At 60.7% G+C, this 27,849-nt stretch overlaps 1 protein-coding gene across 5 annotated transcripts; it reads right to left on the bottom strand.

Annotated features, from left to right (window-relative positions):
• Positions 1-14: 14 nt before the first annotated feature.
• Positions 15-22,460, bottom strand: PFKFB3 (6-phosphofructo-2-kinase/fructose-2,6-biphosphatase 3). 5 transcript variants are annotated; one of them, XM_069459010.1, is made up of 16 exons: positions 22,145-22,460; positions 16,173-16,298; positions 15,233-15,329; positions 14,522-14,588; positions 14,006-14,080; positions 13,661-13,717; positions 11,473-11,597; positions 10,815-11,022; positions 10,295-10,441; positions 10,059-10,163; positions 8,978-9,107; positions 8,478-8,540; positions 8,204-8,367; positions 6,648-6,821; positions 5,128-5,150; positions 3,175-3,217 (listed from the first exon to the last, which is right to left on the bottom strand). In XM_069459010.1, the coding sequence occupies exons 1-16, from the start codon at positions 22,218-22,220 to the stop codon at positions 3,175-3,177; spliced, it is 1,680 nt and encodes a 559-aa protein (XP_069315111.1). In that variant the 5' UTR covers positions 22,221-22,460. The 5 variants fall into 5 exon arrangements, with proteins under 5 accessions (XP_069315110.1, XP_069315112.1, XP_069315113.1 ...); XM_069459013.1 differs by having other exon boundaries at positions 8,303-8,367; XM_069459009.1 differs by lacking the exons at positions 3,175-3,217; positions 5,128-5,150 and adding an exon at positions 15-1,988.
• Positions 22,461-27,849: the final 5,389 nt, after the last annotated feature.

Here is a 27,849-nt window from a genome sequence, read left to right as displayed (position 1 = left end):
AATATTGGTCCCAGTTTTTGTTTTGTTTTGGGGGGGGAACTGCAGAAGCAAAAGTCCTGTGACTGCCGCCCACGCTCCCCTCAACCCGAGGCCGCCTCGAAAGGCAGGTCACGGCGTGCGCGAGCAGCGGGGCCGCGCCTTCTCCAAGGTCTCCCCTCGATCTCGAGTATCGAGTTTGCGCAGTCGGAGGGGAGAGGGGACAGGCCTTCACCGGGCCCCCGCCTGTGCCGATGTTCAAAGAACAAGGCGGAACTCGGGACGTGAGAAACCATCCTCGCACACAAAGCCGTAGGCGCCTCGCGTTGGGAAATATGACCAAGGTACACACACCCGTGCACGCACCCGCCACACAGTCTGACGAGGCCAAGGACACGGCGGGAGGGGACGCATGCACAAGCGTCCCCCCGGACAAGCCTGCCAATGAGGGGCTGGACAGGGAGGGCTCCAGTGGTTCCCCCTGGAAACCCCAAACGTGGCCGTACAGTGTCTGCAGCACGACCTCGTCTCCTACCGAATCCCAACCAGGGAACGTGTCCTTCCGAAGCTCCCCGACCCGCCCAGGACCCGCCCCCTGCGCTGGGAGAAGGGGCTGGGGGCTCCCCAGCGGAAGGCAGGAAAGGAGAGTGACCTTTGGCACCAGCTTTGAGACATCCTGAAAAAGGGTCATTTGGACAAAGTCTACTGTGAGTCTCCAAACTGTCTCCTCCGGGCACAAGACACCCCCCTCCTGCCCCAGGATTCGAGGCAACGAGGAGAAACCAACAGGCAGAAACGACAGGTGATCAGAGTGCACATCCCATAAGCTCTGATTTTGGCCGCCGCAAAAATGTCACAGATGCTGTGCAGGCGAGGCCAGGCCAACGTTCCAGGCTTCTGACCTCCCCGGGCACCCAGCACGGCGCCAGGCACGCAGCAGGCAGCCCTGGGACTGTCCTTACTTGGGTGATTGTCCCCACCAGGAACACCCGGGTGACAAAGCCAGTCCCGCGGGAGGGAAGCCAGGCGTTCTCCTCCCTGTCGTCTGGCAGGGTCAGTCTTCCAAGGATCCGAGGATCGAGTGCTCCAAACTTCCCCCCCCCATGAGCCCTCAGAGGCTCCGAGCCTCCAGGGCATGACACCCCGACACCACTTCTGCCGTGACAAAGTGCAAACGCAGCAGCTCCAGGACAGCGAGACTCTCAGGCACGTCCAAGTCCAGGGAGAGGAGAGCAGACCCCGGAGCTCCCTGGCAGAGGGAGGGAGGCCCCAGTTCTTATATTTGAGCAAAACAACTAACTTCCGCCCACGAGGCCAGCCCGTCCTGGAAACATCTTCTTCAGAGGCAGAACCCAGGCCTGGACGGGGCGGGCATGTCCCGGAGGGCATGTTTCCGCTCAGCCCACGGACGCGGAGTCTCAGCTCAGGGGCGTCTTGCAGAAGAGGCCCCAACCCTGTGCCCGTCCAGGTCTGCTCCCCACGAGGCATCTTCCCAGGCCAAGACGCCCAGGAGCGCCACGTGAAAGCTCTTAGACGTCCCTTGCCCTGCGGCGGCTACGATCCGGCCGCTTTCAATTTTAGGATTCTGCTGCCAATGTCACCTCCCAGCTTGGACTGTGCCAGGCCACGATCACACACACGAAACAGCACAGCAGACGGGGCCCCTCCTCGACCCGGAGTCTTCCCGAGCACCTCGGAGGGTCCCCAAGGCCAGACACCGCTGGGGGGACCAGGAGAGCAGAGGGTGAGGGGCCTGGGGCTCGAGGCAGGGAGCCAGGGAGCCGCGTGGCTTTCTGGGGTCTCGGCCGACCCGCGACAGGCACGTTCTCTTCAGCCGCAGACCCCTCCACCTCTCGTCCGCCCCACTCCGTTCCAGAAGTCCTTGGGGTGGCTCGGCCTGGGGTAGCTGGCGGGGCACAAGCTAAGCTGCAGAAATGGAGAGGGACGGCGGCCACGCGTCTGCTTCAGTGTTTCCTGGAGGAGTCGGCGCCGCTCCGGGAGCCTTTCCCGTTCTGTCCTTTCACGTTCTGCGTTCGGGAGAAAAGAGGGAGGGGAGGGATTAGGACCGGCAGCCGACTCCGTCCCCAAAGCAAGACGCGCCGTCATGCCACCTCCCCGCCCCAGACAACAACACAACCGAGACAAGTGTCACCAGCCCTACAGGGGGGACAGTGGCCACATGGCCCCAGCACACGATGGAAGATGACCCCAGAGCCACAGAGAGGAGGGTTGGGCGGGGGTCGGAGCCCGCCTGGAGGACCCGGCCGCTCTGGTGGCGTCAGAGCTGCTCAGGGGGGACGGTGGGCCACTCGATGCCCCCCCGAGCCTCATGCATCCAGATTCCAGCAACACGGCTCGACAGGTGACACGTGGGATGGCCGGACACAGTGGGGAGACCGAGGCGGGAGCCAGGCAGAGGGGCTGTCACTAAGCCTCTGTCCCAGCTCTGATCGCAGCGGCCGTAGCAGGAAGCCCCAGCCCTGAGGCACTGGCCGGTATCAAAACCCCCTTAAACAAAATTCTTAAATCAGCCGGGGACACACGATTGCTGCCACCCCACGGCAGGGGGTCTCTCTCCCCAACCTCTTCACTGCACCCCTCAATTAAAACACTGCACAATTTTTAAAAGTGTTCTCTACAGCCCTGCGTGTCTCCAAGACTGTTCTGAAGGGGGCGGGGGGAGAACACGGAGCTCACTCCCACCCTGCTCGGACCCCAGGGTCCTCGGCCATCGCCCAGGTGGGGCGGGGCCCGGGAACCGGGTGATGGGCTCCCACTGTGTGACGGTGGGTCTCCCGGGAGCACCCTGCACCCTCACGCCTGGAGACAGCTGCAGCCAGGTCTCGGGGGCGGGCTGGGTGCCCGGTCCCTCCTCAGCCGCCGGCTGCAACTGTCGGCCACGCCGGGAGCCCACGGCTTCCGGCACCCACAGACGATAGCGATGCCATGACACTGGAGGACCTCGAGGCCGGGTCCCGTCCCCGTCATTCACGCGGGGACCCCAGCGCAGGACACATGGCGGTGAGGGGAGACAGAACAGAAAGCAGCTCACGCAGATGGCCCTGCGCTGACACCCTCCGCACAGAGACAAGGAGCCACAGACTGCACGACGGGGGTCGGCACACGGACCACAATGCCACGACCTGAGAGGTGCGGGAGGGGGCGGGCACATGCACAAAGGCATTTACCTTTCCAAGGTCAGTAGGGAGAAAACTTTGAGAAAATGTGACAGACAGTTCGTCTTTCAAGCATAGTGGGGAGGAGGAAGAAACAGGTTGCAGAAGGAAAAAAAAAAAATCTTTACTAGGATTTTCTTGCTCGTGTGCATTGGAAATTTAAAAATCAAGGCTGCACCACGAAAGCCAGCTGGTCTCTCGACCTCAAAGCAGCCGGCACAGCCCCCAGGAGGACGACACAGAGGGCAGAGTCCGGGCTGACGTCCCCATCCTACCAGGAAACCCAGATGGTGGGCATCACACCCCAGGGCGTCCCCCTCCCAGTCTGAGAGCGCCAGCAACCCGGTGGCTGAGGTGTGGAAGGAGCAGGAGAGCCACATGCAGACCTGGCCCCAGGGAGCCCCGGAGTCCCCGCCCGGCCCAGGGCACCAAGTCCCTCCCGGTGGCCACAGCAGCTGCTGTCCACCAGGCACTCGCTGGGAGCAGCTATTTTGCCAAGTGATATGTCATAGTCTCATTCACCAGAACACCTTATCAAGTCATCGTCTCCACTTTATAGATTAGAAAATTGAAGTCCTAAAATTGCTTAAACATGCCCAGAGTTCCAAAGACGGAGGCCAACCCAAGACCCAACATTCGACCCCAGCTCAGTCTGACCTGAGTCATAAATTTTGGTCACAGGGCCCAGGTCAGCTCCTAGAATCAGAGGTAGCTACGCTCCCAGCCGCAGCCACACTGCCCAGCTGGGCGGGGCGCTGGGGCTCTGGGTGTGCTGGGTTGGGGGGACGTGCGTTTGCGGGCTGGGGGGCTCCGGCCACAGGCACCACTACAGGAGCCTCGGTGCCAGGCAGGCTCGCCCATAGCAGGACAGGGGCACGTCCCCAGAGAGACCCTCCCAGCAGGGAGATGTCTTTCCTGGCAACGTCAGGCCGTAGGTCGGAAGGAACAGGATTCGCATGGCGGCAAAACCCGTGGGCTCCAAACCCAAAGGCTAGTTTCACACAGAAGAACCCTGACCCGGAAGCAGTCCAAGCTCTGGTTCAGGGGACGACAAGCGTGAGTCTCACTTTTTGAGGGAGGACGTTGATGGCCAGGCCACCACCGAATGAGCAAAGCCCTGGGAGGAGCCCTGCGAAGCCACTAGCACCTAAGACAACGCAGACACTCAGTCCAGGCACCTGCCTCATGGCCAGCTTCTCAGGGTAACCTGGTGAGCGAAAAATGACTAACAGGCAGGTGTGGCTTGACCAGTCTGGGGGATGGGGGGCAGGTGACAATTTGCGGTGCTGTCACCAAAGCTCTGTGACAGGCAGGCCTCGGCTCCAGAGCAACAGACCACTGAGTTATCTGGCCGGGGGCTGTGAGAGCCAATGCCGGACCGAGACTCCCTGCAGAGGGCTCCTGGCCCAGGGAAGGGGAGACCACACAGGACTGACAAGGAAGCCACACCAGCTCGGACCCGGGACAGCCGGAACCACAGGACGGTCCCCACGTGCTGCTCCCCAGAGCGCTCCAGCCCAGCCACCCTCCCACCGGGGCACTACGTCCTCAGACATGGCTTTGCAGATGAGGCTCCGGGAAGTTTTCCCGTCCGCGTGCAAGGAAGCTCCCGGGAGAGGGTCTCCGAGGTAACGGCAGCAGCACAACCCAGCCCGACACCCAGATCTGACGCCGAGAGGACAGACGGGGATCCATGCCGAGCCCCAGACCACGGCTGTTGCAAATGACAGCCTGGAGCCCCGAGCGAGCGGGACACAGAGAAGCCAGCTATGGAGCGGCAGTGTCAGAACACACTGAACATCAGCGGGGCCACTGTGACCTCCGAGTCCTCTTCTAAAAAAGTCAAGTCCCTCTTCCTTCCTCCTCCTTCCCCCTGAGGACCTCAACCGTCCTATCCCCAATGTCTGAACAGGGGGAGACGAACTGGCAAGCGAGAAGCGGGGCGGGCAGCGGACGCGTGCCGGGAGATACTTACAGGCAGGCCTGCCCTAGCAGCGGCTGCGGGAGGAAGCAGAGAGCAGTCAGTGGCTCGAGCCCGCCACGCCCCACGCCCCACGGGTGGTGAGAGGACAGGCCCGGCTGTGTGTCCTGCACAGCGGGGGCCCGGCCGGCTCCGGACATCACCCTCCCCACCCCTGGCCCACGCCGGTCCCAAGAGCACAGCAGCAGCCTCTGAACTTCCAACCATGACCCCACGTTGACACCAGGACAGAATGTCACAGAGACACCATTTCAGTCCTGCTCTGTTTTCATAAAAAACCACCTCGGGTTGTTAGGCCAGAGAGGAATATTCTGGAGGCCTCTCGGCCCTCCCGTCGTGGGTGACACTAAGGGACCAGGGCTGGGGAGGTGAAGGACCCCTGGTGACTGCGACACAGCTCACGCTACATGCAAACCAGGCCTCGCCCGGCTAAGCGGTGACAGCTCACCTCATCTACACGAGCCCAACAGGGACCTGCCCTGGGCGGGGGGCGTCCCACGGGTGCGAACGCTGGGCCACTGCACCCTCCCCACGCCACACTCTGGACACCTCCCGGTCCGGGGAGGCTCCGGGCAGAGGCAGGACGGTGGGCGGCCGCGGAGGAAGGCCCGAGCTGGCGCTGGCGTCGAGCAAACAGACCCCAAGGAAGCTTGGCTGGGAGTGATTCGGGGGGCCAGGCCTGGGGCGGCGGTGGGGATGCCCTTGGTGCTACCTGCGTTTGAGCCCCGAGATTTCTACACCTCACGTGTTTGCGAGGGTTCCCGGCCGTCTCTGGGGAAAGACTGGTTTCCTGAAAACAATCCCAATGCCGCCCCACGGCCGAAACCGCCCGGCCTTTGCCTCGGTGCTAAGCGGGTGCCGGGGCCTGAAACCGCCCGCAGGGACCACGCGGCCTGTGACAGAGTGGCCGCCTGCTCTGTTCTAGAAATAACGATTCACGACCCTGAGCGGGACCTGGACGTCTCACTAACTCTTCAGCTCTGCCCGGTTCTGCCCAGGGAAGCCTCGTCCCCGGGGAGGGGTGAGCGCGGTCACGGCCGGCCCAGCGAGGGAAGACCCTGGTGACATCACTGCAGAGGGTGCTCCCTTCTCGTGCTCTCCCCCAACACACGCACACACGTGCACACACACACACCAGACACCCACATGTGCACAGACACACGGACTCCCATGTGTGCATGCTCACGTACTACATGGACACCACACATGCTCACTTGCACACTACATGGATGCCCACACAGTCACAGACACACAGACACCCACGCGTGCTCACTCAGACACACGGACACCCACACATGCACAGACACACAGACACCCACGCGTGCTCACTCACAGACACACGGACACTCACACATGCACACTCAGACACAGACACCCACGCGTGCTCACTCAGACACATGGACACCCATGCGTGCTCACTCAGACACGCGTGCACACAGCCCCGGGCCTGAGGCCGTCGCCCCCACCGCCCCCGGCACTCGCCCCCCGGCAGGAAGGAAAGGGGAGTCACTGACTTGTCCGGGCAGCTGGGTGGGCACCTCCGGGGGCAGGCAGCTGGGCAGGGCGGCTGAGGTGGAGGCCACGTGCTCCTCAAAGCTGTTGATGCGAGGCTTTTTGGTGGGCTCGGGGCTGGCTAGCGGGGTGACACTATTGCGCCTCATGAGCGGGTTAGGTCCCTTCTTTGCATCCTAAGCGAGACAAAGACAAAAGAGAGAAGGTGACAGTTACGAGGAAGGGGAGGAAAATAAGCCAAAAAAAGGTCCTCTGCTCCTAGGTTTCAGGGATTCAACAAGATCGACCCGAGGTGAGCGGCCTCGTGTGCGGTGTGGCTGCCGTGCGTGCGGTACAGCTGAGCGTCAGTGACTCCCACTCAGCAAGAACGGGGGCGTGTCCCTCCCGTGCCCCTTCCCCAGAGGACACCCACGTGGACGGACAAACGCAACGTGTGCAAGGCAGGGAGGGAAATGACGACGCTGGCGGCGGAGAGTGAGATCCGAGACCAGAGCCCCGCCTCCCGCCTCCCGCCTCCTGCCACTGAGGGTAGCGTCGAGGGTGAGGCCCGGGTCTGAGGCTCTCGGACGGGGAGGAGGCCGGCGCCGACTCCCTTCCGCAGACGCCAGGCCGGGATCTGCAGCGCACGGACCCACCCGTGCTCGTGTAACGACACCCTGGCTGAGGATGGGACACGGAGCCTACAAAACCTTCTCGGAGACCAAAGACACCGGCAAGCAGCAGGGGCAGAGTCTGCCAGCCAGGACCAGACCGACGCCAGCCTCCCGTGAGTGACAATGTCACACGGTGCCAGCAGGGACGCTCTCCAGGCCCAAGCCCTGCGGGAGCAGCGGCTCCCTGGCCACAGCCGTCTTCATGCAGCTAAAGGGTCCGCGGCAGCCATGGGCCCACGTGCAGAAGGGGGCGTGACAGGTGGACAAGGAGGCTGGGGACACCCTCCTCTTTCAGGTCGGCCCGCCAGCCAGGCTACTGCCAGCCAGACAACACACGCCCCTTAACGCCAAGATCCTGTGGCCAAGCTCCTTGGGGATAAGGGAGTCACCTGTCCTGTGCTTTGATGGCCTGGACACTAATTCAAACCCACTGCACGCCACACGCCACGCAGAAATCCAGTCTTGCTACCACGGTAAAGGTCGGCCGGACCGAGCCCCAAATTGCAGGCCTCCCCGAGGTACGAAACAGCCACCGCCAGGCCTCGGGGCCCCCTGAGAAACCCCCCACCCGCCAGCCCCGGCCCTCGCTCTGCAGTCCGCTGCCTGGCTCCGCGCCGCCGTGTGCCTGGCGATTCTGTACCTAAGTGCGTGCAGGTGGCGGGGCTGCTCTGCCGATCCCATCTGAACCAGTAACTCGGGACCTCGACAGCACGGACTTAGCTGCCTGGAAGGGAAGGCAACAAGGATCGTGCTCCGGGTACGGCTGCAGGAAGGAAACGCAGCTTCCTCTTTCCCACTCACTTCCCGGGCCAAGCAGACGGGGGAAGAGAGCACAGGAAGGGGGGAAAAAAGGCTTTATCCTAAGAAGCCACAGAAAGACGGCGGCCAGCCGGGCGCATCGTGACACAAGGGTCGGCCCCTGCAGCCAACCAGTCGAGGGACGTCCCGAGGGCCCACGAGGGACGGACGCCGGGATGGGACGGGGTGTCGGGGGCGGCACTCACCTCCGACCGCTCCCGGTGTGTGCTGACCGACTCCACGTTCAGGTAGATGGACTCCACGCGGCAACCTGGGGGGCGCAGGTTGGGGGGGGTTCCTGTTAAAGCCTGGCCCCGCCTGCAGCCACGGCCAGCGGGAGCCACCGTCTGGGGGCCGTGCGGGGTGGGGGCCGCCACTCACCGTAGGCGACAGGCGTCAGCTTCAGGACGGTGTGAAGGGGGCACTTCAGGTAGGGCATCTCCTCTGAAAGAGACGCGGCCACGGTCACACAGGGGCTTGAGCGGGGCGGGCGGGGAGGGACATCCGGGCCCACTGCGAGAGCTCCGGATGCTCGAGGGCCCTTGGGAGCCCTGCCTGGCAGGGGCACCTGGCCCGGCACACAGGGCGTCCCGCGTGGCAGGTGGTCCTGGAAAAAGACCCGAGCCACCGGAGCACCCACCCTCCCACGGTGAGTTAGAGCTGAAACGGAACAGCTGTTCCCCAGCAATCTACGTCTGCCTCGGATTCGGCTGAGCCTCGGACAGACACGGGCCTCACATTTAATCGGACAGTTGGAGTTTTCCAGGCCGCTTGTTCCTTAGAGAGTTGAAGGGTAGGGCTGTCCCCACTGCAGGGACCCCACGGCGGGTCTGCGGCTGCCCCCTCAAGGGCCGTTGACTTCCTCCCTCCTCCCCACGCACCTGCGCTCTTGTCCAGGAAGTAGGCCAGCAGGCAGCGCAGCACGGCCTGGTGGCAGATGACCAGCACGTTCTCCTGCCGCTCCAGCTCCATGATCACGGGCTCCAGGCGCTGGACCAGGTCCTGGTAGGACTGAGCACAGTGCGGGCCGCCCCGTCAGCACAGAGGGGTCGGGGTGGGGGGCTCTGCCCGGGCCACAGCCCCCCGGCGGGCAGGCGGGAGAGCCCACCCGGAACCAGCCCATCGTCAATCATCAACCACTGGGGGGTCCACAAGGGACACCGCCCAGCGGGAAGGACTGAGCCCCGGCGCCCCCTGTGACACGGACGAGCCCGGACATCTTTATGCTGCGTGAAAGAAGCCGACACAAAAGGCCTCGCAGGGCGTCTGGCCCCGTTTACATGGAATGCCCGGAATAGGCAAATTCGCAGATGCAGGAAGCAGATTCCCGGCCGCCAGGGCTGGAGCGGGAGGGGTGCCGGCCGGCAGGTGTGGGGTTCTCTCTAGAGTCGGGGAGACGCCCTGGAGTCAGTGGTGATGGTTGCCCGGCACTTTGCAAATATCCCCAAACCACTGAACTGTGTGCTTTAACACAGGTGAAACAGTGACTATTACGTTGTATGAGTTTTGTATCTATTAATGCGAAGGAGCAGGGCGCGCCCAGTAGGGCTTCTGCTTCTGCTCACACCAGGCCCTCGGCCCCCTACGCCGGGTCCCGGTGGGCGAGACCAGAGGACAGCAGGCAGCCCACAGCAGGCCGGGGCCTTGAGGACACAGGCAGGGAGGACCCGCCGGCGACAACACACCCGGCCTGGCCACAGCCCAGGCCCAGGTGCCTGCCCACACTCCGCCCATGGTCCCAGGCAGGACTTGTGGCCCCCTCCCCGCAGCCTGGGGACACCCTCGCCTGCCGTGCATCACTGTGCCCCGTCTCCTCTGTGCCCTGTGCCCTTCTGCACGTCCCCAGAGACACCCACCTCTCACTTTTCCTCGGGGGGAACACGACGGGCTGCTCCTGGGGCTGCCCCCAGATTCAGTACAGGGAGAGCCCCCCCGGCCCGCCCGCAGGCGCCCCCCACTCACCTCCCCGGTGGGGTAGCGGTAATAGTACTTGTCCTGCTCGCGCAGCGCGTACTCCTCGGGGTAGGTGTCCTTGATCTCCTCGTAGGTCAACTCCTCGCAGACGCCCTGCGGGGACCCCCCTGGTCACTCGAAGGCACACGCACCACCGGGGCCAGTCTGAGGACTCTCAGGACAGGCCTGTGATGCCCGAGGCCGAGGCTGCCCCACACGCCCGCCCCCAGCCCCGCGGGACTCACGGCGTCGATCTCGTTGAGCGCCTTCCACTGCTCGTAGGGCAGCCTCAGCGCCTCCGCGGTCTGGATGGTGCTCTTCAGCTGGCTGGTCCACACCCGGAGCCCCTTCAGGTTCTGCTCCTCCACGAACTGGCTCAGGGCGCTGGCAAACTGAGAGCGGCGGGGACAGGCCTGACCCAGGGCCCCAGGGAGGACAGGGCCCAATCCCGGGCTCCCTCACCTCTTCCTAGAGGCCGGGGCAGGACCCACGCAGCCCATAAGGGGCTGTGCTCTGTCCTGGGTAGGTGGTGGGATACCCAACAGCCACCCAGGACGGCCGGCTAAGGGGACACACCCTCCCCACAGCCCGGAGCACTCGGCTCTCGTCTCAGCCCCTGTCACAGCACACACTCACGCTCACACACACGCACGCATGCACACATGCACACATGCACACACACACGGTGAGCACACACACCCCGCCCACCCCGCGACTGCCCCACACACGGTACGGCCTCCTCCCCCACCCCTGCCCCTCGCCCACCTTCTTGCCCCTGCTGGACAGGCCCGAGTCGCCCCCGATCCTGCCCTGCAGGTTGTACTCGTTCTCGCCGTGCCGGCACAGGTAGATGGTGCGCGGCTGCACGTGGATGTTCATCAGGTAGTACACGATGCGGCTCTGGATGTGGTCCTGCACCCTGTTCACCAGGAACCTCCGGCCCACGTCGATCACCTTGATCAGCGACAGGTCCCTGCAGAGACACACCCCCGAGGACCCCCGATCAGGCCTCCCCCGACGGCACGAGAACCGGACGATGAGAGAGCCACCCAGCCGGACCCCACGCGCCCCTGGGGCCCCCCGCGAGAGGTGGAGGGTGAGCACACCATGCTCCCCCAGAACACGGCTGCTCTCGAGGCCGGCCGGCCTCCCAGAACTGACAAGGAAAGAAAATAGAAACAAAAATAAAGGAACTATCAACGCATTGGTAGCAAGACTGGGCGCCACGGGACGTCAGCTTCTGTCCTTCTACAGAGCGTCAGAAATACTTGCACCGACTATGGCTTGTCAACGAGGACTTTTGTTAAAAGACATTTCCAAAGAGCGTTCATAAAGGTTTCCAGGAGCAGATGCTTCGTGGGAACATCAGGAAAGCGTTAAAGGCCCCGACAGGTCACTCAGAGGGGGCGGCCCTGGGAGGTACCTGTCCCACTTGTCGGGGTCCAGGGGCTGGTAGCTGGCCTCGTAGCAGCCGATCCTCCTCATGAAGTCGTCCATGGCTTCTGCCGAGTTGCAGTCTTTGTAATCCGGGCTGGAGATTTTAACTTCCTGCAAAGCCACAAAGAGGCAGCTGATGAATCACGCTGGAAGGCTTTCTGCTTAGATTAAGCAGGATTTGGGGCTTTCAAAAGGCGAAAGCACGAGGGCTCAGGATAAAGATTATCCTGCCCGGCGTTTAAGGGAATAAAGAGACAGACCCTGGGGGAGGGGTCGTGGCCGCCCCGGCGAGACAGAGGGCGGCCAACCAGAAGGGCAGAGACGGGGACCCACGAGGATCCGGGATAAACACCTCTGTCCCGACCAGAGAGGCGGGACCAGTCCGGCACCTGAGTCACCACCGGAGAACCTGACCCCTGACTCAGCCGAGCACCTGCACTGTCGACTGCAGGGTGCGCTTGGCAGCTGCTGGCGACGCCCCATCTCTCCTGGAGTCTCCTCCAGCCGCCCAGACGGCGGCAGCCGGGGCGAGACTGCTCTGTGGTTATCTCTCTAACTAGAGCCCTGCCCGCTCCTCCCGGGGCTCGTCCTCCTAGGTGGAGCCGGACAGAAACCACACTGGGGTCTGCCGACGCCGGCTGCTGAACAGGTCCGCGACACCCAGCAGACGTGAGGGAGTTCAGCAGGTTTTAACGCCTGTTGCTCTTTCTCTCATCAGCAACCGCCACAACCTGGAAGCAGCCGCTCTTCAAGGATCTGAGTCAGTGTGTCACGGGCACCGAGTTCCCGGCGGGGAAGATGACAAAGCACTGGGGACGGATGGTGGCCATGTCTGCCCAACCACGGCAACGTAACTAATGCCACCGAACTGCACCCTTACAAATGCTGAAGATGGGCAGGTATGGTATGTATATTTTACTGCAATAAAACAAAGTAAGTTCACAAATTCCGGGGCCTAACCTGCAAAACTGCGTTGGGGTTTAACCAGAGAAAGAGATTTCTGGACGTGAGGGGTTGGGGCAAACGACTCTCTGTGTCAGTGGACTCTCAGACACGACAAACTCCTAGCTAAGCACATCAGCGACTCCTCACCGGGGCAAAACCATTTCACAGCTGCACGCTGCTACCCCACCAAGGGGAGCAAGGACAGCCATGCCAAAGAAACAGGGCAAAAGCTTCTGTTTAGATGGCTGCAACTTCTGTTTCCCCACACTCTGGGCCTCTTCCTTTGGACCCAACGAACAAATGTGAACTGATTTTTCACGGTTCAAACAGCCCTTCCTGAAACATGAACGCGTTTCTTAGAAACACTTGTCACTATTTCCACTGCCTTAGAGAAAATACGAGACGCCAGGGCACCCTTAGTGTCCCCTTTAAAGACGAGTGTCAGCGTGCAGGAGCACCATGGCGCTCGCCAAATAGGTGTTCAGAACCGCCCTTCCTTGTGGACACGTGTTATTCTCGTCTGTTTAAGCTGGAGAGAAACTTATCTCCAGTAAGAGAAGGTGATCTGTGGTTAAGTCTCCAGAACAACCGTCCCTGTTTATGACACGTTGCTATCAGTTGGTAACATGCAAGAATTAATCAAAGTTCACGGGCCAAGTCCCCCAATTTACCCAGGCAAGCTGCCCACCCTGGCACAGCCGTTCACTGGAGCACCAGCAGGAAGAGAGTTTCACGTCCCTCTTTCCTCCCAAATTTGGGAACTTTGCAATCAGGTTGCCAAGTCCTGTAGACGCTCGTCACCACGCAGGCATCCTCACCCACCAGGCGTGACGGCAAGAGACCAGCCTGCTGTCCCGTCTCGGGGCAGGGGTGAGCGGCCCTGTGTCCAGACAGCTCCAACACCACCCGGCTGCCAAGTTCTTGCCACCGATGGAAACTGCTCTGGTCCCAACCAAGCCTGCGCACTGTTCCCAGAGACCCCAGTAGAGCCAAGCCTGTCCCAGGACAGGCCTCAGGTTAAACACTGCCGTGCACGTCCCACCTCTGGGACACAACTGACAGCCAGCTGGGGGCAGCTCGTTCTAACGGTTTAGTTACTTCTCTGAGCCTGACCCAGCCCCCACTTCCCGAGACCGCAAACGTCCTCGTGGCCCAGGCTGCCACTGGAGAGTGGCTAACCCTGACCCTAACCCTAACCCTGACCCTAACCCTAATCCTGGCTGTCTTACCATGATGTTGGAGGCCACAACTGTGGGGTCGTCACACACAGACTCGATGAAAAAGGCCTGGAGGGAGCAAGACAAGAAAGTCAGAAAAGAACGAACCCCACAAAAGGCCAACTATGCCACGAGCCTGCTGTCCTCATCACGTGCAGGGAGGAAGGACGCCGTCTGTCACCAACCCCCAGGGACGTCAAAGACCCACCTCCCCAGACCCACGAGTCCCGGTGCAAGGCCCTGATTTTAGGCACCAAAACTTGGAGGTGAAGGACCAAGCAGGACTCAGGGAATCAGCTGGTCCCCGAGTGTCCTCTGTCCCGAGTTCTCTGGGGCAAGGTGACAAGTGGGGCTCACTTTGAAGTCGTTTTCTTTGGCAAAATGAAGAATCATGTGTCTCCTCTCTCGAGTAGTATTGGTGGCGTCGAAAACCTGATGGGGAGAGGGAAGAGCCAGAGAGAAGCAGGTAAGTTTGCATTTAACGATATTTACCAAAACCACCAGGGAAGCCAGACCTGTCATTTCCAGGAAGAAGCCCCAGAATGCGCTTTCGGGGGCGAGTTGCTCACCCACGGGCCTCTCCAGGGGCGTTGCCCACTGCCTACAGCACTCGGGGACAGCATGGAGTAGCGGGGGCACACACAGAAGGGCCCTGCCCGCCTTGGAGGAGGGGAGGGTCCTGAGTCCACCCCAAGACAGCCGTCCTGAGTCACTGCCCAGCTCTGGCCCCTGCTTCCCTCCACCCTCAGGGCCAGAGCCACGTGTCCCTGTTCCAGCACCCCTCGATGGCTCTTGGCACTGCCCAGGCCAGCAAGGCCACCACCCTCCTGCTACGGGACTGGAGACCGAGCCGGCTGCATCCCCCACACTTACCGCGATTTGTCCCCCTTCTTTTGCCAGGTAACTTTTGACATCTCTCAGGGCAGCTAAGGCACATTGCCTGCAGCACACGGAAAGAGAGACGCACGTCAGCGGGGGCCCGTCCTCCGGGAGACCCAAGCACCCCCGTCACGCGCCGCGATGGAGCCACTGGCCACGCTGTGTCCAAAGTGCTCCGTGCCAGGTGGGGCTGGCCAGGCCTCCCCGGGCCCTGAGGCTTCCAACCTGAGCCCCAGCACAGGCGGCTGCAGGCGCCGCAGGAGATGGTGCTGGTGTCCGGGGAGCCCTCAGGGAGCCCAGAGCCACCTGCAAAGTGTCCCCGAGCTGGCCTGGGGGGGGTGGCTGGCATCGGGGCCTTTACCAGCCCCCCAGGTGACTGGAACGTGCAGCCAGGTCTAAACACTATCGCACAAGGGTTTCACGACCACCTCGTGCTCAACACCAAGCCCCTTTCAAACGTAAACAGGCGCTTCCAACGAAAAGGACTTCGCCCACTGTCACTGAGAGGTGGCCACTGTTGAGCTGTCACCGGCTGAGCTGGACCATCGGGGGACAGGGCAAAGCAGCGAGTCTCAGGCCGAGAGACCCGTCCCCGCGCTGGCCGACTCTGACGGCCACCCCACGGGCCAGCGCTCTCCTGCTCTCTCGGAACTGGCATGAACAAAGTCCACCCAGCCCGGAGGCCTCCGCGAGACGTGGCCTTACTTTCGCACTTTCATGGCCTCTTCGTTGTCGGGGCGAAAGAAGTTGTAGGAGCTGTACTGCTTCACGGCCTCCCGGCGGTACTCGCCCACGTTGAACACTGCGGACGGGAAGGGAAGGACGGCTGTGGACGGCCGAGCGGGGGGACAGGGCCAACTCACAGTCCCAACCAAAGGAAGAGCCACCCGGCCAACCGACATCGACTCGAGTAAGATGAGGATGCCACAGGGAAGCCACAGTGTGGACTCCGGGGCGGCGCCACCACCACTCCCGGACGCCGCAGGAGGCGGCAGCCCAGCTCCCCCAGGCCGAGCCACACGGCCCGACCGGTCTCCAATCCCAGTCTCACGGCGTCCTAGACCAGAGACGAAGACCGTAGGAACGGGGGTGGCCAGGGGTGTATCGAAAGCAGGGACAACCCTTTCCACCAACAGCATCCGACAGTGAGTGGGGTCTCAGGCCCTCTGCCTGGTCTACGGCAGGGGTCCTCCCGCAGTGGCCGGGGACCATGTGTCATAGTTCCTGATTCTGCTCTGGGCACGGTGGGTGACGGCAAATATAAAATCTAGTTCCCAGGCTCAAGGCACACCCCACACGGTCAGGAAGACCAGGCAGAGAGGCACAAGCATGTGTGTCATCTGCCGGCACAGGGATGTCACCCCTGAGTGCAATGAGAATTTAAAGGAAAAGACTCGCATCGTGTGAGGTGGCCAGAGAAAGGATGTCACAGAGGAGGTGACATCTGAGTCAGGCAGGATTTAGGGGCGTGGGAAAGAGGAGAATGGCCACTGGGGAAAACAAGAGAAAAGGCAGGGCGTGGACAGTGTGGCAGGGACCCGGCTGGGTGGGAGGTGGCTCGGACCCCCCCAGAGTTGTCCTGCCGGGAGAACCGGCAGCCGCGGCACTCGGCATGGGGCTGCCCCGGCCCTGGGACTCCCCTCACCCTTTGTGGGGACGCCGATCCAGTTGAGGTAGCGGGTCAGCTTCTTAGAGATGTAGGTCTTGCCGCGGGCGGGGAGCCCCACCATGACGATCACCGTGGGGGAGTTGGTCAGCTTCGGCCCACAGGCTGGGAAGAGCAACAGAGAAGAGCGTCACTCACCGCACGCCAAAGTCCCCGGACAGTCCCACACCCACGACAAACCCTGAAGGATTTCACCAAAGTTTTTATTTCATCCCCATCCCAAAGCCCTTGGCATTTGATCATCCGATGGGACCACGGCCCCCTAGGGCCACAGCCCCCCCGTCACACCTCGCCGTCAGGTTAACCCTGGCAAAGAAGTCCCAGCCCCAAATTCCCAACCTGATACCGGGGCCCCAAACCAGCAGGGACCCTGGTTGCTAACACCACAGTGGAAGAGGCTCGCCCCTGGGTGTGGGGAAGGGACCTCGGCATGGGGGTGGGCGGCGAGGTTATCACGGGTGGGTGGCCACCTGGGGAGGAGGGTGTGAGATTAACAGGGCAGGGGGGAGAGGTTAGACAGGTGCTGGGGGCCAAACTCAACACACAGGCCAGGGGCCCATGGGCTGGGACGTGGGAGCCGGGCCCAGCAGGCAAGACACAGAGAGAGACAACCATCACTTCCAAACCTCTGCACAGGAGGTCTGGGTGGCCTTTTTAAAAAAAAAAAAAAAATTCCTCCTACATCCTAGTGACAAGCCAGCTCTCCCGCATCCTAGTGACAAACCAGCTCTCCCGCATCCTAGTGACAAGCCAGCTCTCCCACATCCTAGTGACAAGCCAGCTCATGAGCCAGAGGCCACCTGCCAGCTGCAGCCCGGGCGGTGCTGCCCACACCCACTGGCCGCCACGGTCAGTGCCGTCCTCACTTCCTGGGCACAGGTGCACAGCCTGCAGGGACAGCTATGAAAGCCACACTGCAGAGCTGGGCAGAGGTCACCTCGCACAGGGGCTCTGATGCGCGGGGATCCTGGGCTGGGGGGCGTGGGGGCAGGGGAGAGGCACTGCCCCACACACAGGCCCCCCCACTCAGAAGGGAAAGCCCCACCTTAGGCTGGACACCCCAGCACAGTCCCAAACTGAGGTCAGTGTCCAAACACCTCCGTGTAATTCCAGGATCTGCTTCCCAGACCTGGAGCCCGGGGGCTGGTGTAGTGGGTGTGACACAGGGCCTGGGTCTCCTGGTTGGCACTGGTGGACCACTGCGACCTTCTCAGCAGGCAGAGGGAGGAGGCCAGAAAGGCCAGCAGGGTCAAAGCCCTCGGCTGGCATTCCCTCTCCCTCGGCTTCCAATGGCCCTGGGACAAACAGGTTCCTCGAAAACAGAAGCTTCTCGCTGCCCAGGGTGAGCCGGGGGTGAGAAGCACCCCAGTGGCCCAAATAAAGCACCAAGGGGCCTCTGTATGTCCCCAGGGCCTGCAGAGACAGCCTCCCACGTGTCCAGGGTCATCCTGGCAGCTGCGGTTGACACATCAGGCAAGTGGCGGCGCCTGCTGACAGCTCCTCACTTGCGCCAGGAAACAACCCACCCACAGACCCTCCCCCAGGCCAGGGGCCCCCCCAACCCCAGGCCACCGTACTAGGCATCCCCCGCCACGGCGCTGCTCCTAGGCGCACCCAGACACGCAGAGCGGGGCGCACACGCACCGCTGCGCACGTGCACCCGGCACTTCCGCTGGAGCGGCGCCAAGGAGGCGGAGGCAGAAGCCGATTGATTGATCAAAGCGGGGATTATGTCTCTCCACTAACCATAGGCACAAATCTGCTCTGGCAGGAGACGCTTTGGGAGGGGAAAAAAACAAAACAGCGGAGTAAACAGCCTGGGGCAAAAGTTCAAACTGAATGTTAAACCCAAATAAACCACCGCGCCCTTCCTCCGCACAGCACACCGGAGCCGCTGCCTACGCCCCGGGTTTCTGGGCCGCGCGGTCCGTCCCCCCACCCTGCGGGTCTCAGGCAGATGAGGAAACCACAAACGCTTCTGACCAAATCTTGGAGTCTCACTGTCTTTCATTCTCCGCCCCTTTTCCAACCTGACAGCGCACCTCAGGTTACTTCTTCTGGGACCCTCGGTCGTGCGCAGGAGGCCACATGGGAGCCGGAAGGCCACCTGGAGAGCACGCCAGCTTCGGTCCCGTCGCAGCGCAGCTGAGAGGCTGGCACCCCGGGTTCCACCTCCCGTTCTCCTCCCTAGATGAAGGTGCTAACCCCTCTGATAGTGTGCGCCACATGGACAGATGCAGGCACTGGACAGCCCCCCATGCCCAGAATGCGTCCTTGGGAAATAAACCACTGGAAAGACGCTTTGCTGTGGGTCCCCCGCCTCCTGCCAGCTTCCTGCTACCCAGAGGCTCTGCGAGATGCTACATCCTTTCTGTTCTTTTCTACAAGCCGCGGGTCATGCTTCAACTACAAGTTCAAGAGGGAAAAATGGAAGGGGCTGTTTACAACGGACAGAGTGCTGTGGACCAAGAAGGGGCCGGCTCCGACTGCCTAAGGGAACGGAGGTTGTGCCCGTCCGCCTGCAGTAACCACCCGGACCCAGTCCCACCAGGCAAGGGCAAAATCAAAGCCGCACAGAACACCTGCTCTGACCCTGCAATTCCACACAGCCACCCGAAGGAGGTCTCTGCGACAACAGGCTTCACATGCCCGGCCCTGGGGAGACCGGGACCCAGCACAGAAGGCGATTGGGGACACGAGGCTGTCTACTGGGCACAAGCTCTCTCCTGGCATCGCAGACCGGCCCTCCCTCAAAGCCTGCTTAGGCAACGTGCAGCGCCAACATCTCTGCGAGCCTGCCTCCTCGGGGTGGGGAGAACGCGGGTGACCCACACCTCTTTCAAAAGCGCCTCTGCACTACTCCCCGGTCACCATACACGTGGTCACCACGTACGTGCGTCACTTGGCATGACCATCTTAACTGATGTCCAAGTAATCTCACCTCTGAGTAATGCCACGCCTAATGGACAGCCCTGGCAACCCCGTGTGGTCTCAGCCAGCAACACTGAGGGACTAGGCATTTCAGTGACCCAGTGACAATCTTGGGAGGCAACACAACAGCTCCATGGAGACGAGGAAGGGCCCAGAGCCATGCAAACAGCTCGAAGCCTAGCCTCACCACTTCCTGGGGCAATTCTAACTTGGTTCACGGTTCCCATATAGGTTTTTTGTTTTGGGTTTTTGTTTTTTTTTTTTCCCCCACAAAATCTCTCCTAAGTGATTCTAATGTGCAGCTGGGGCTGCAAATCACTGCTGTAAACTGTAGGGGCCACCAAGGGTATATTAGGGATTTCTCTAGAACATCCACCCACCTGTCTTGTTTACATTAGAATACTACCAGTGGGTGCAACCCCTCCCCAGATGAAAATCCTCCTGTCAGTATTTGAGTATCTAAACCCGGAGCAAAGACCAACTGGCAGTTTGTCTCATTCCACCATATTTAAGGGGAAAGAAAGTTTGGTGCTGTAAGAAGCTGTCTTTCTTCTTCCTGCTGTTCACAACCACCAGCACTGATCACTAGCAATGTCCCCTTCTCCCCCCAATGACAACTATTTGTTTAACACCTACCAAGTCCCAAGCACTGTCTTTGGGACTCACCAGTGCCATGGAGCAGACGGGACAGTAACCTACTTTACAAGACGAAGAAACTGAGGTTCTGAGTGGACGCATAACTCACTCAACTAAGCAGGGACTCGGACACAGTGGCTCTCGATTTTTAGTAATGACAAGGACAAAGGACAGGCAGCTCCTGAATGCCAAGAACTCACTTCCTGCCGATTCTGATGACAAATTCAGTAGGTCTCCCTGAATTATGGGTTGCATTATTTGAAGGAAGCCGCAGGTTCTGCAAGAAACGTTTACATGTTGGCGCAGCAACAGGGCACCCACTCACGTGCGTGAGGGGCAGAAGTATGCAACTCGATTCTTGCTGCGGTTTCACTGCCTTGTCTATGAATAATAATGCCCACCCCCCAAGATACCACTTGTAACGATGGTGACAGGTCTAGGAGAAAGAAAACCCATCCAGTGTTCCAAATGCCTTTAGAGAAGGGAGGGCAGGGTCTCAGGAAAGATGCCAAGAAATACCCTGTTCCCCCCATTCCAGTAAGAGACAAATGTGGCCACATAAAACTGAGAAAGACACCGCCACTTGAAACAAGGACTCGTAATCCCAGGCTGCAGTTATTTTTACAAGAAGGAATGTGTCCGAGACTACACCCCGAGCTGAGCCGCACACAGGGATTCCAAGAGTGGGCGGGACGAGAGACTTAATCCATCAATCAGCTTCAGCCAGCAGCTCCCCCTTCCCCAGCTCTGAATGGGTCTGACAGGGACTCCTGGGCAAATCTCTCCCCTGCGTGTGAGACGTGCAGGCTGCCAGAGCCTAGGGGATCGGCATCTGACGCCAGGAGGAAGGACGTCTGGCTGCACGCTGCTGTCCCTCAGAATTACTACTGAGCTCATGCCAACCAAGCTCCATGCCATCAGACACTCGGGACACTCTTGCCAGCTGTCCCTCGGGGGACAAGTGTGTGTAGATGCATGCAGCCACATGTACTTATGTCTATATAGTATAGAACCAGCCTGTATCTGTGTGATCAATTGCAGCTTACAAGGTGCTCTGTAGATAATATTTGTTTTATGCAAAACTCAAAAGTGGAGGTGGGTTATTTCTGCATCTGGCCTTGGGCAAACTTCCCCAGGGAGGTTAAAGGGCTGCGTTTCACACCACCCACAGGTTTTACACAAAGACAAGCGGTGGGTGCCTTTAGTAAGCACCTGAGGAAGGGCCAGGGAACAAGCAGCACACCTGCCAAGCCCCCAGCCCTGGGCTACCTTGCCAAGAAGGGGTCTCCTGAGGGCTTCCCCAGAACCCGCAGGCTCAGCAGAGTGGACCTGCAGACGTCCCACCCAGGGCGCACCGCGGGAGGCCTCTGCCGCCTGCGGGGCAGGTCTGGGCGCGGCCGGTGATTCAGACCCGGCAGGGATCCAGGGAGCTGTCACGTCCCGCGGGGGCTGTCCTGAGAAACGTGGCAGCGGGAAGTCTTGCCAGCCGCCTGGCGCTCAGGTGCCCTCAGATGACCTGATGCCACGTGGTTTGCACCTGGATCCACGGTTAGCTCTCGGGCTACGTCCTGGCCAGGGCGAAATCTCACCAGGTAGCTGGCGCCTGTGCAGCCCATGGGCGCCCGGACCGTTACCTGGAGGGGCAGCGTCGCCCTCCTGCGCTTTCACCTGGGTGGGGGCGGGGAGGGGCACTGCGCGCAAATTCCGAGCACCCGGGAGTGTGTGCGCCCTGGGCGCGTGAGACGCCGCCAAGCGTGCAGTCAGCAACCCACCGACGCTCCCCAAAACCCGGGGCAAAGATGTAGCTCCAGGTGGCTCTCCCGGCGCCCCCAGAGCGAGCACCCCGATGTCGCTGGGGGTCGGAGGGATGGGAGAGGGGAGATGGGAATAGGGAGAAGTTAAAAGAGAGCGGATAGAAATGTAGAGGAGAAAGAGAGAGAAATAGAAAAAATATATAAATACGTATCTAGAGAGAAGAGACAGAAATACGGAGGGAGGGAGAGGGGAGTACACGGGGAGCGAGAGGGGAGAAACACGCAGGAAGGAGGCAGAACCCTACAGAAGTGGGAAGAGGAGATGCGAGTACAGACGGGGACTCAGGGACCGGCGCGCACGCAAAGGGGACCCGGGCCGCAGTCGGCCGCCGGGGCGGGACCGAGGCGGGGGTCGGGAGGCCCTCCCCACTCCCCACCTCCCCGAGCGCGCGGTTTCCGGGCCGGCGGGCAGCGACAGCAGCCGGGTCACAGCGCCCCTGTCGCCCGTCCTGGGAGGCGCAGCCCCCGCCCCCGCCCCCGCCCGCCGGCCCGACCCGCACGGGCGCCTCCCGCAGCGGGGCGCGGCACAAAGGGCCCCACACAATGGCCCGGCCCGCGCGGCGCACTCACATCTGGGCAGCGAGGGCCGGTGGTCGACCGGCACCCAGATCTTCTGCACCCGGCTCTGGGTCAGCTCCAGGGGCATCTTCGCGGCGGCGCGGGCCGGGTCCCGGCGTGGGGCGGAGGGCGGCCCCGGAACAAAGGCGCGGAGGGGTGCGAGCGCCGGCGCGGCTCGGGGAGACGGGCGGGGGCAGGGGTATCGGTGTGCGCGGCCGGTGCGGGGTGCGCTGTGCGGGACGCGGGGTGCGGGGGGCGCAGGGTGCGCGCTCGTGCACGGCGGGCAGCCGGGATGCTCGGGCGCAGTGACAGCGGGCTCCGCCGCCGGCTCGCGTGCCTCCTCTCCAGCTCTGCTGGGCCGCCCGGCGCAGCGCCCGGCCTTTTAAGAGTGGCGGCCGGCAGCCGGCGCGCGTCAGCCCGGGGCGGGCCGCATTCCCGGCCCCAGCCCCCTCCACGTGGGGCGGCGGCGCGCGGGCGGGCTGCTGGCGCCGCCTGGGGGCCACGGGCGGAAGCGCAGCCCGGGCTTCCGAGACGCCTTGCGCTGTGGCCACGGGTCCTAGCTCCGTTCCTCGCCCCGGTAGTGCCCTAAGGGCGCCGGCGCAGCTTCCCCGGATCGTTCCACTCTCCCACCCCAACTGCACCAGAGGAGAGCGGCGGCGCGGCGCAGTCCCGCGTAGTCCCTGGACCCCTAGCCAAAACCCCCGGGACGCTGGTTAAGCTGCGCACTACGGTTCGCCCTTCTGGCGGTGGGGCCCGGGCCCTGCGTTCCTGACACCCGCTCCGGGGCAGGGGAGCCCAGAGGAGGACCCGGGCCAGAGATGCTCCCCTACACCTGTGAGCCAGCACTACACGACCCCGACCCCCGCCAGGAGGGGGCTTCCCTGGTCCTTCGACCTCACCCCACCCACGTTCCCGAATCCCTTAGAACCCAGGGCTATGCTGATCGCTGCTCCCCTCGCCCACCCCTAGGCCGGACCGTGGGAGGCCCGTGGGGCTGGGCACGAGCAGGGGGTGGAAATCGGGGGCGGGGGCGCAGCTGGCATCTTGGTTTTGCCACTCACCGTGGACACCATTCAATAAACCTCTTGTCTCTCCGGGTAGAAAAGTGAATAAAACTAGACCCCGTTCCGACCTGCAGTTCATTTCCTGACTATAAGCCCGGAATAACTACTGGGGGGCGGCACCCTGATCCTGCAAACCCCTAAAATTCATGCCATTCACCCTGTGCACCCTGCAGCCTCCCTAGTCCTTGTGTGCGCGCGCCCCTTGCTCCTGCCCGGTGCCCAACGTTTGCAGCGGCCCGTGACCCGCGCGCCGTCAGGGGAGGCCGTTCAGGGAAGGTGTGGGGTGCTCCGGGGGCACGGGGACCCGACACCCGCGAGCTCGCAGCCGGCGAAGCCGCGGCCCGGCCTGGCACGGGCGCATGCTCGGCCCAGGCTGCGCTGCGACCCGAGGCACTAAGGCGGCGCTCGCGGAACCCACAGCGCGGCGAGCCCTGCGCCGAGGCAGCCACACGTCGCTCACGTCCTGCATGTTCGCCCAGGCGCGGCCACGGCTGCTCCCGCCCCGCCCAGGGGCCGGGCGCCGAGCAGCGTCCACCTGGCCGGGCCCCCGAGGCCGCCCCGCCCAGGCGCTCCCTCCGACAGCTTTGCTGACAGTCCGGTTTCTGCGCTCGGGCAGCTGTTCGGAAACCCGATGCATTGCATTTGGACTTGTTTTTCTGCAGCGGGAGTATATGCCAGAAGTGATACCCTAGCTCGCCCAAGGGAGAGTCCCAGTCCACTCCTGAAATAAGAGTGGGCTGGCCCCAAGAGGAAAACAGCAGCGCCCGCCCCACCACCGGGAGAGTTCCCGCCTGGGGGCTTGCGGGGTCGGGGCGTGGAGGCTGAGGGCCATGCGCGCAGAGAGCAGCTGCACCCCTGCAACGAGTGACGGTGCACCCGCGCCTGCTGCTTGCCCACCGGGGATTTTGCACACACCTGCAGGCCAGGCAAGGAGACCAGGTGGCATTTTCTGCACCACCACCCCGACCCTCACCCCAAGCTTGCAAACACGCAGTTGGTTTCAACTCAGGGGGAGTCGGGGCGGGGGCTGCACCAGCAGAGCCCCATCTTTAATCTCTTGACTAAAGTAAGAGATTAAAGTAGCGCGTCTGACCACGGCCAGCTCTCAGGGCACCAGGCAGTTGACCCGGCACTTTTCCTGGGACTGGAGCGCAGAGACTGAGTTCTTCCCGGGTCCTCTCCTGCACAGGATAGGCCGCAGGTGCGGGGAAGTTAACTCAATGCCCCTCCCGCTTCTGTGTCTAAGTGCAAACTGGCAGTGCGTAGGGGACAAGGCCGAATTCGCACTGGATTTTTGTTTTGTTTTAATGGCCAGCTAGAAATCTTGCAGCGTTTACAGCCCCAAGTAAACTCGGGTAGAGTCCTCATGGGAGATAAAGTTGCTTCATCACAAAATCGCTCAAGAACAACCCAACTGCAACTGTATTCCAAGAACATGAGGTTCAGGGTTGACTGGCGCAGACATGCTCAGAACTTTCCCCTAGTTCTGCTAATGACCCAGTCTTCACCCCAAATGTCCCCCACCAGGTCTTCACCAATTCCCTCGTCCCCAACCTGGATATCACTAACGCAGTCCTTCAGAAAACGCTGCCAAGACCGTGAATATTCCCCTCAAACAGCGACATTCTCACAGCCAGAAGGACTCTAAGCCTAGGGCACGTGGATGATTTCTCTCGGGTCAGAGTCAGGACTGAGATCCTATTAAAGACAGGAGGAAACATCAAGAGACCCTCTTGTTTTACGGGAGATTAGAGCGTCACTGGACCAGGTCAGAGGTCAAGGAAGAAAGCCAATTAGGAACAGGGTTTGCCTCTGTGGGGCTTTTTCCTCTACTTGGCACAGACAGCAGGTCCCCTCGGGGGTCTCATGACAGGCCCCCCACCCCCAGGGTGCTGAGTGGGGTCCTAACTTAGGACACTCAGATTGCCATTCAGACCTTCTCACCCAGAACAACCGAGCGGTTTGGAAGGAGGGAGCAGAGAAAGACCTTCGCTGTGTACAATGAGATGGTAACAGCAGGAAAGTTGTTTAAACCGATCCTCTAACATTTATGAAGATCCTGCCAAGTGCCTGGCGGGAGCTCACAGGGGTGAATCACTGAGCTCGGTCCAGCCTCAGAGACAGGGTGGTGGGAGTGGTTTTTCCTGGGACCTTGTTTCTTCCCCCTCCCCCGCACCCGCCAATGTCTCGGAACCCTTGCTAGTGCCCCCAAAGCAAGCCCCCCTCCATGCTCCTGTGCCAGCCATAGCCAGGTTTAAACCTCAAACCACACTTGGACCCACCTCCTCCGGGAGGGAGGGACAAGGTGACAAGAGAGGGAGGTGACAAGCTGGGGCAGGCTGTGAGCACTCAGAAGTCGCTAATTAGACTCCAAGTGTCATTATTTGCACCTGTGAAAAGTCGCACGTGTGCAAGAGAGAAACAAGACACAGAGTAAAACATGGAACCAAGTAAAACCCTCCCATCTCCATCCACCAAAGACAGGGCAGAGGGGCATATTTTGTTACATAGAACATGTGTAGCTCATGTATGAATGGGAACAGAAACTGACGTCCACACGATGGGACATCAGGGACTTGAAAAACCAATGCATGACGTGCACGGAGATGTTTATAGCAGCTTTACCCGTAATTATCAAAACATGGAAGCAATCAAGAGGCCTTTGGTAGGTGAAGGATAAACCGCAGTGCATCCAGACAACGGGATATCTTAATAACTCGGCACTAAAAAGAAATGAGCAATGAAGCCATGAAAAGACATGGAAGAAACATAATGCAAATGACTAAGTGAAAGATGCTGATCTGAAAAGGCTACGTAGGATTCCAACTATGTGACATTCTGGAAAGAGTAAAAAATAAAAAAAAAAATCAGGGGTTGGGGGAGGGAGGGAGGAACAGGCAGAGCAGAGGGTTTCAGGGCTGCGAGGCTGCTCCGTGTGATGCTGGAGTGGGGGCTACATGTCCTTACACATCTGTCCAAACCCACAGAATGCACAACGCCAGGAGTGCGCCCTAGAGTGCACTGTGGGCTCGGGGTGACGACAGCACGTCAGTGTAGGTCCCTCTGTCACCATCTGATGGGCATGTGGCTGTGCTTATGGGATGGGGGAGGAGGCAGAGGGGAACTCTGTACTTTCCCCACAATTTTGCTGTGAACCTAAAACTGCTCTACAAAATAAGGCTTTTTAAAAACAATTCATTATTTTCTATAAATATCATATACTTTTTTTCCCGCCAGTCTAGTGGACTTAAACATCTCATTTAAGGGTAGGGGGGATCAGGAGGGTCCACTGCGGCCACAGCCTGGCTCTGGCTGTACGACTCAAAGTCCCAGCAAACCCTCCATCGAGTTTCCCGTTCCTTCCGCCCAGTCCTGTCACTCCACCTCCGGGGGCCTTTCCTTTTTTCCAGGACGCCCGTGAGCTCGAGGCCAGGTTCCCGAGGCTGCCTGGAGGAGCTCCACATCCAGCATCCCACAGGTGACAGCTTTGAGGGGACTTCGCACTCCCTGTCAGCCTCCTCTCCCAACAGCAGGACAGAGAGTTGGGTTACAGAAGTTTTATATTATGGCTTCAAAATATTCGGTGCATGCTAAAAATCAGGCACACTGAACTCTAGTTAACAGTCTTGTACCCACTTCAATGTCCTGCTTTTCATATTTCAGTACAGCCACATAAGATGTAGCCATTGGAGGAACTGGGTGAAAGGTTCATGGGACTCCATGTACTATGTTGCAACTTCTTGTGAGTCCATAGTTGTTTCAAAATAAAACGTTTTTTAAAAAATCACTGATAGCTTGCTAAAATGCTGGGAAAAATGCATAGATTGTGCAGACTCAGGCATGGAGGGGGGAGGGGCTGGTCAGAAAGGCAGTGGGGAGCTCTGTGGCGATTCGCCTGTGTTGGCAACACCTGTGTGTCTTGCAAATGACACCCGTATACAAACAGAATTTGCACTAATCCTGCACCCGTGAGAAAACACAATCAAGCTCAGGCTGCATTTTCACTTGGGATGGCGTCTGTTTCTTGGCTTTTCATAGATTTTGGGGAGAATATCAATGAGTTTGTAAGTCTTTGTCACCATTTGCATGCTTAGAACAACACAAAGAAGAGACAGTCGCACAGAGTGCAGTCGGACTCGGAGAGGTTCATGCTGAGCCTGTCTTTCCCTGAGGTGGAAGGTGGCTAGAAGTGGGGTAACTGCTTGGGCAGCACACTGTCCTGCTACACGAGCCAGCCTGCCCATCTTCCTGTGGTGCCCAGAGGCCACGAGACGCTCACAGGTGATAGCTGTGTCTCAGACACTGCAGGGCAGAAGCTGCAGGTGGAATCTCAATTATCTCGGGTCTCACCAGGGAAGAGCAGGAGACGATGGAATAGCTGTCATCGTGGCCTCATGCCAAGCCCCTGCTATTACAGAGAAATAGCTCCCATGCCCAAGGGCTTGCCATTGAAGACCACAGGAGAAAATGTCCACGTGTTAGAATAAAACCAGAGACCTAAGAGAGAGGTGGTAGGTGAGGTAAGAATATGCCAAGTGCAGGCTAAAGGCAGGCCCATGTTAGGATGTTGCTTGCACGTAACTGGGAGCGGATCGACGGGGAATTTCACGTCCATCTCACTGTTCTTCAGTTTTTTCCTACTGAGTCCAAGGA

Source organism: Eulemur rufifrons, chromosome 25, assembly GCF_041146395.1.
Source record: "Eulemur rufifrons isolate Redbay chromosome 25, OSU_ERuf_1, whole genome shotgun sequence".
Lineage (NCBI taxonomy): Eukaryota > Metazoa > Chordata > Mammalia > Primates > Lemuridae > Eulemur > Eulemur rufifrons.
Note: the sequence above shows the minus strand (reverse complement) of the source record. Positions and strands in the feature narration are given on the sequence as shown.

Coding starts and splice junctions, on each gene's coding strand:
- PFKFB3 (XM_069459010.1), bottom strand. CDS start 22,220: ATGCCCCTGGAGCTGACCCAGAGCCGGGTGCAGAAGATCTGGGTGCCG. Junction 15,330..16,172: donor GATCGGCGTCCCCACAAAGG/GTGAGGGGAGTC, acceptor TCCCGTCCGCAG/TGTTCAACGTGGGCGAGTAC. Junction 10,442..10,814: donor TGTCCAGCAGGGGCAAGAAG/GTGGGCGAGGGG, acceptor CGCCGCTCTCAG/TTTGCCAGCGCCCTGAGCCA.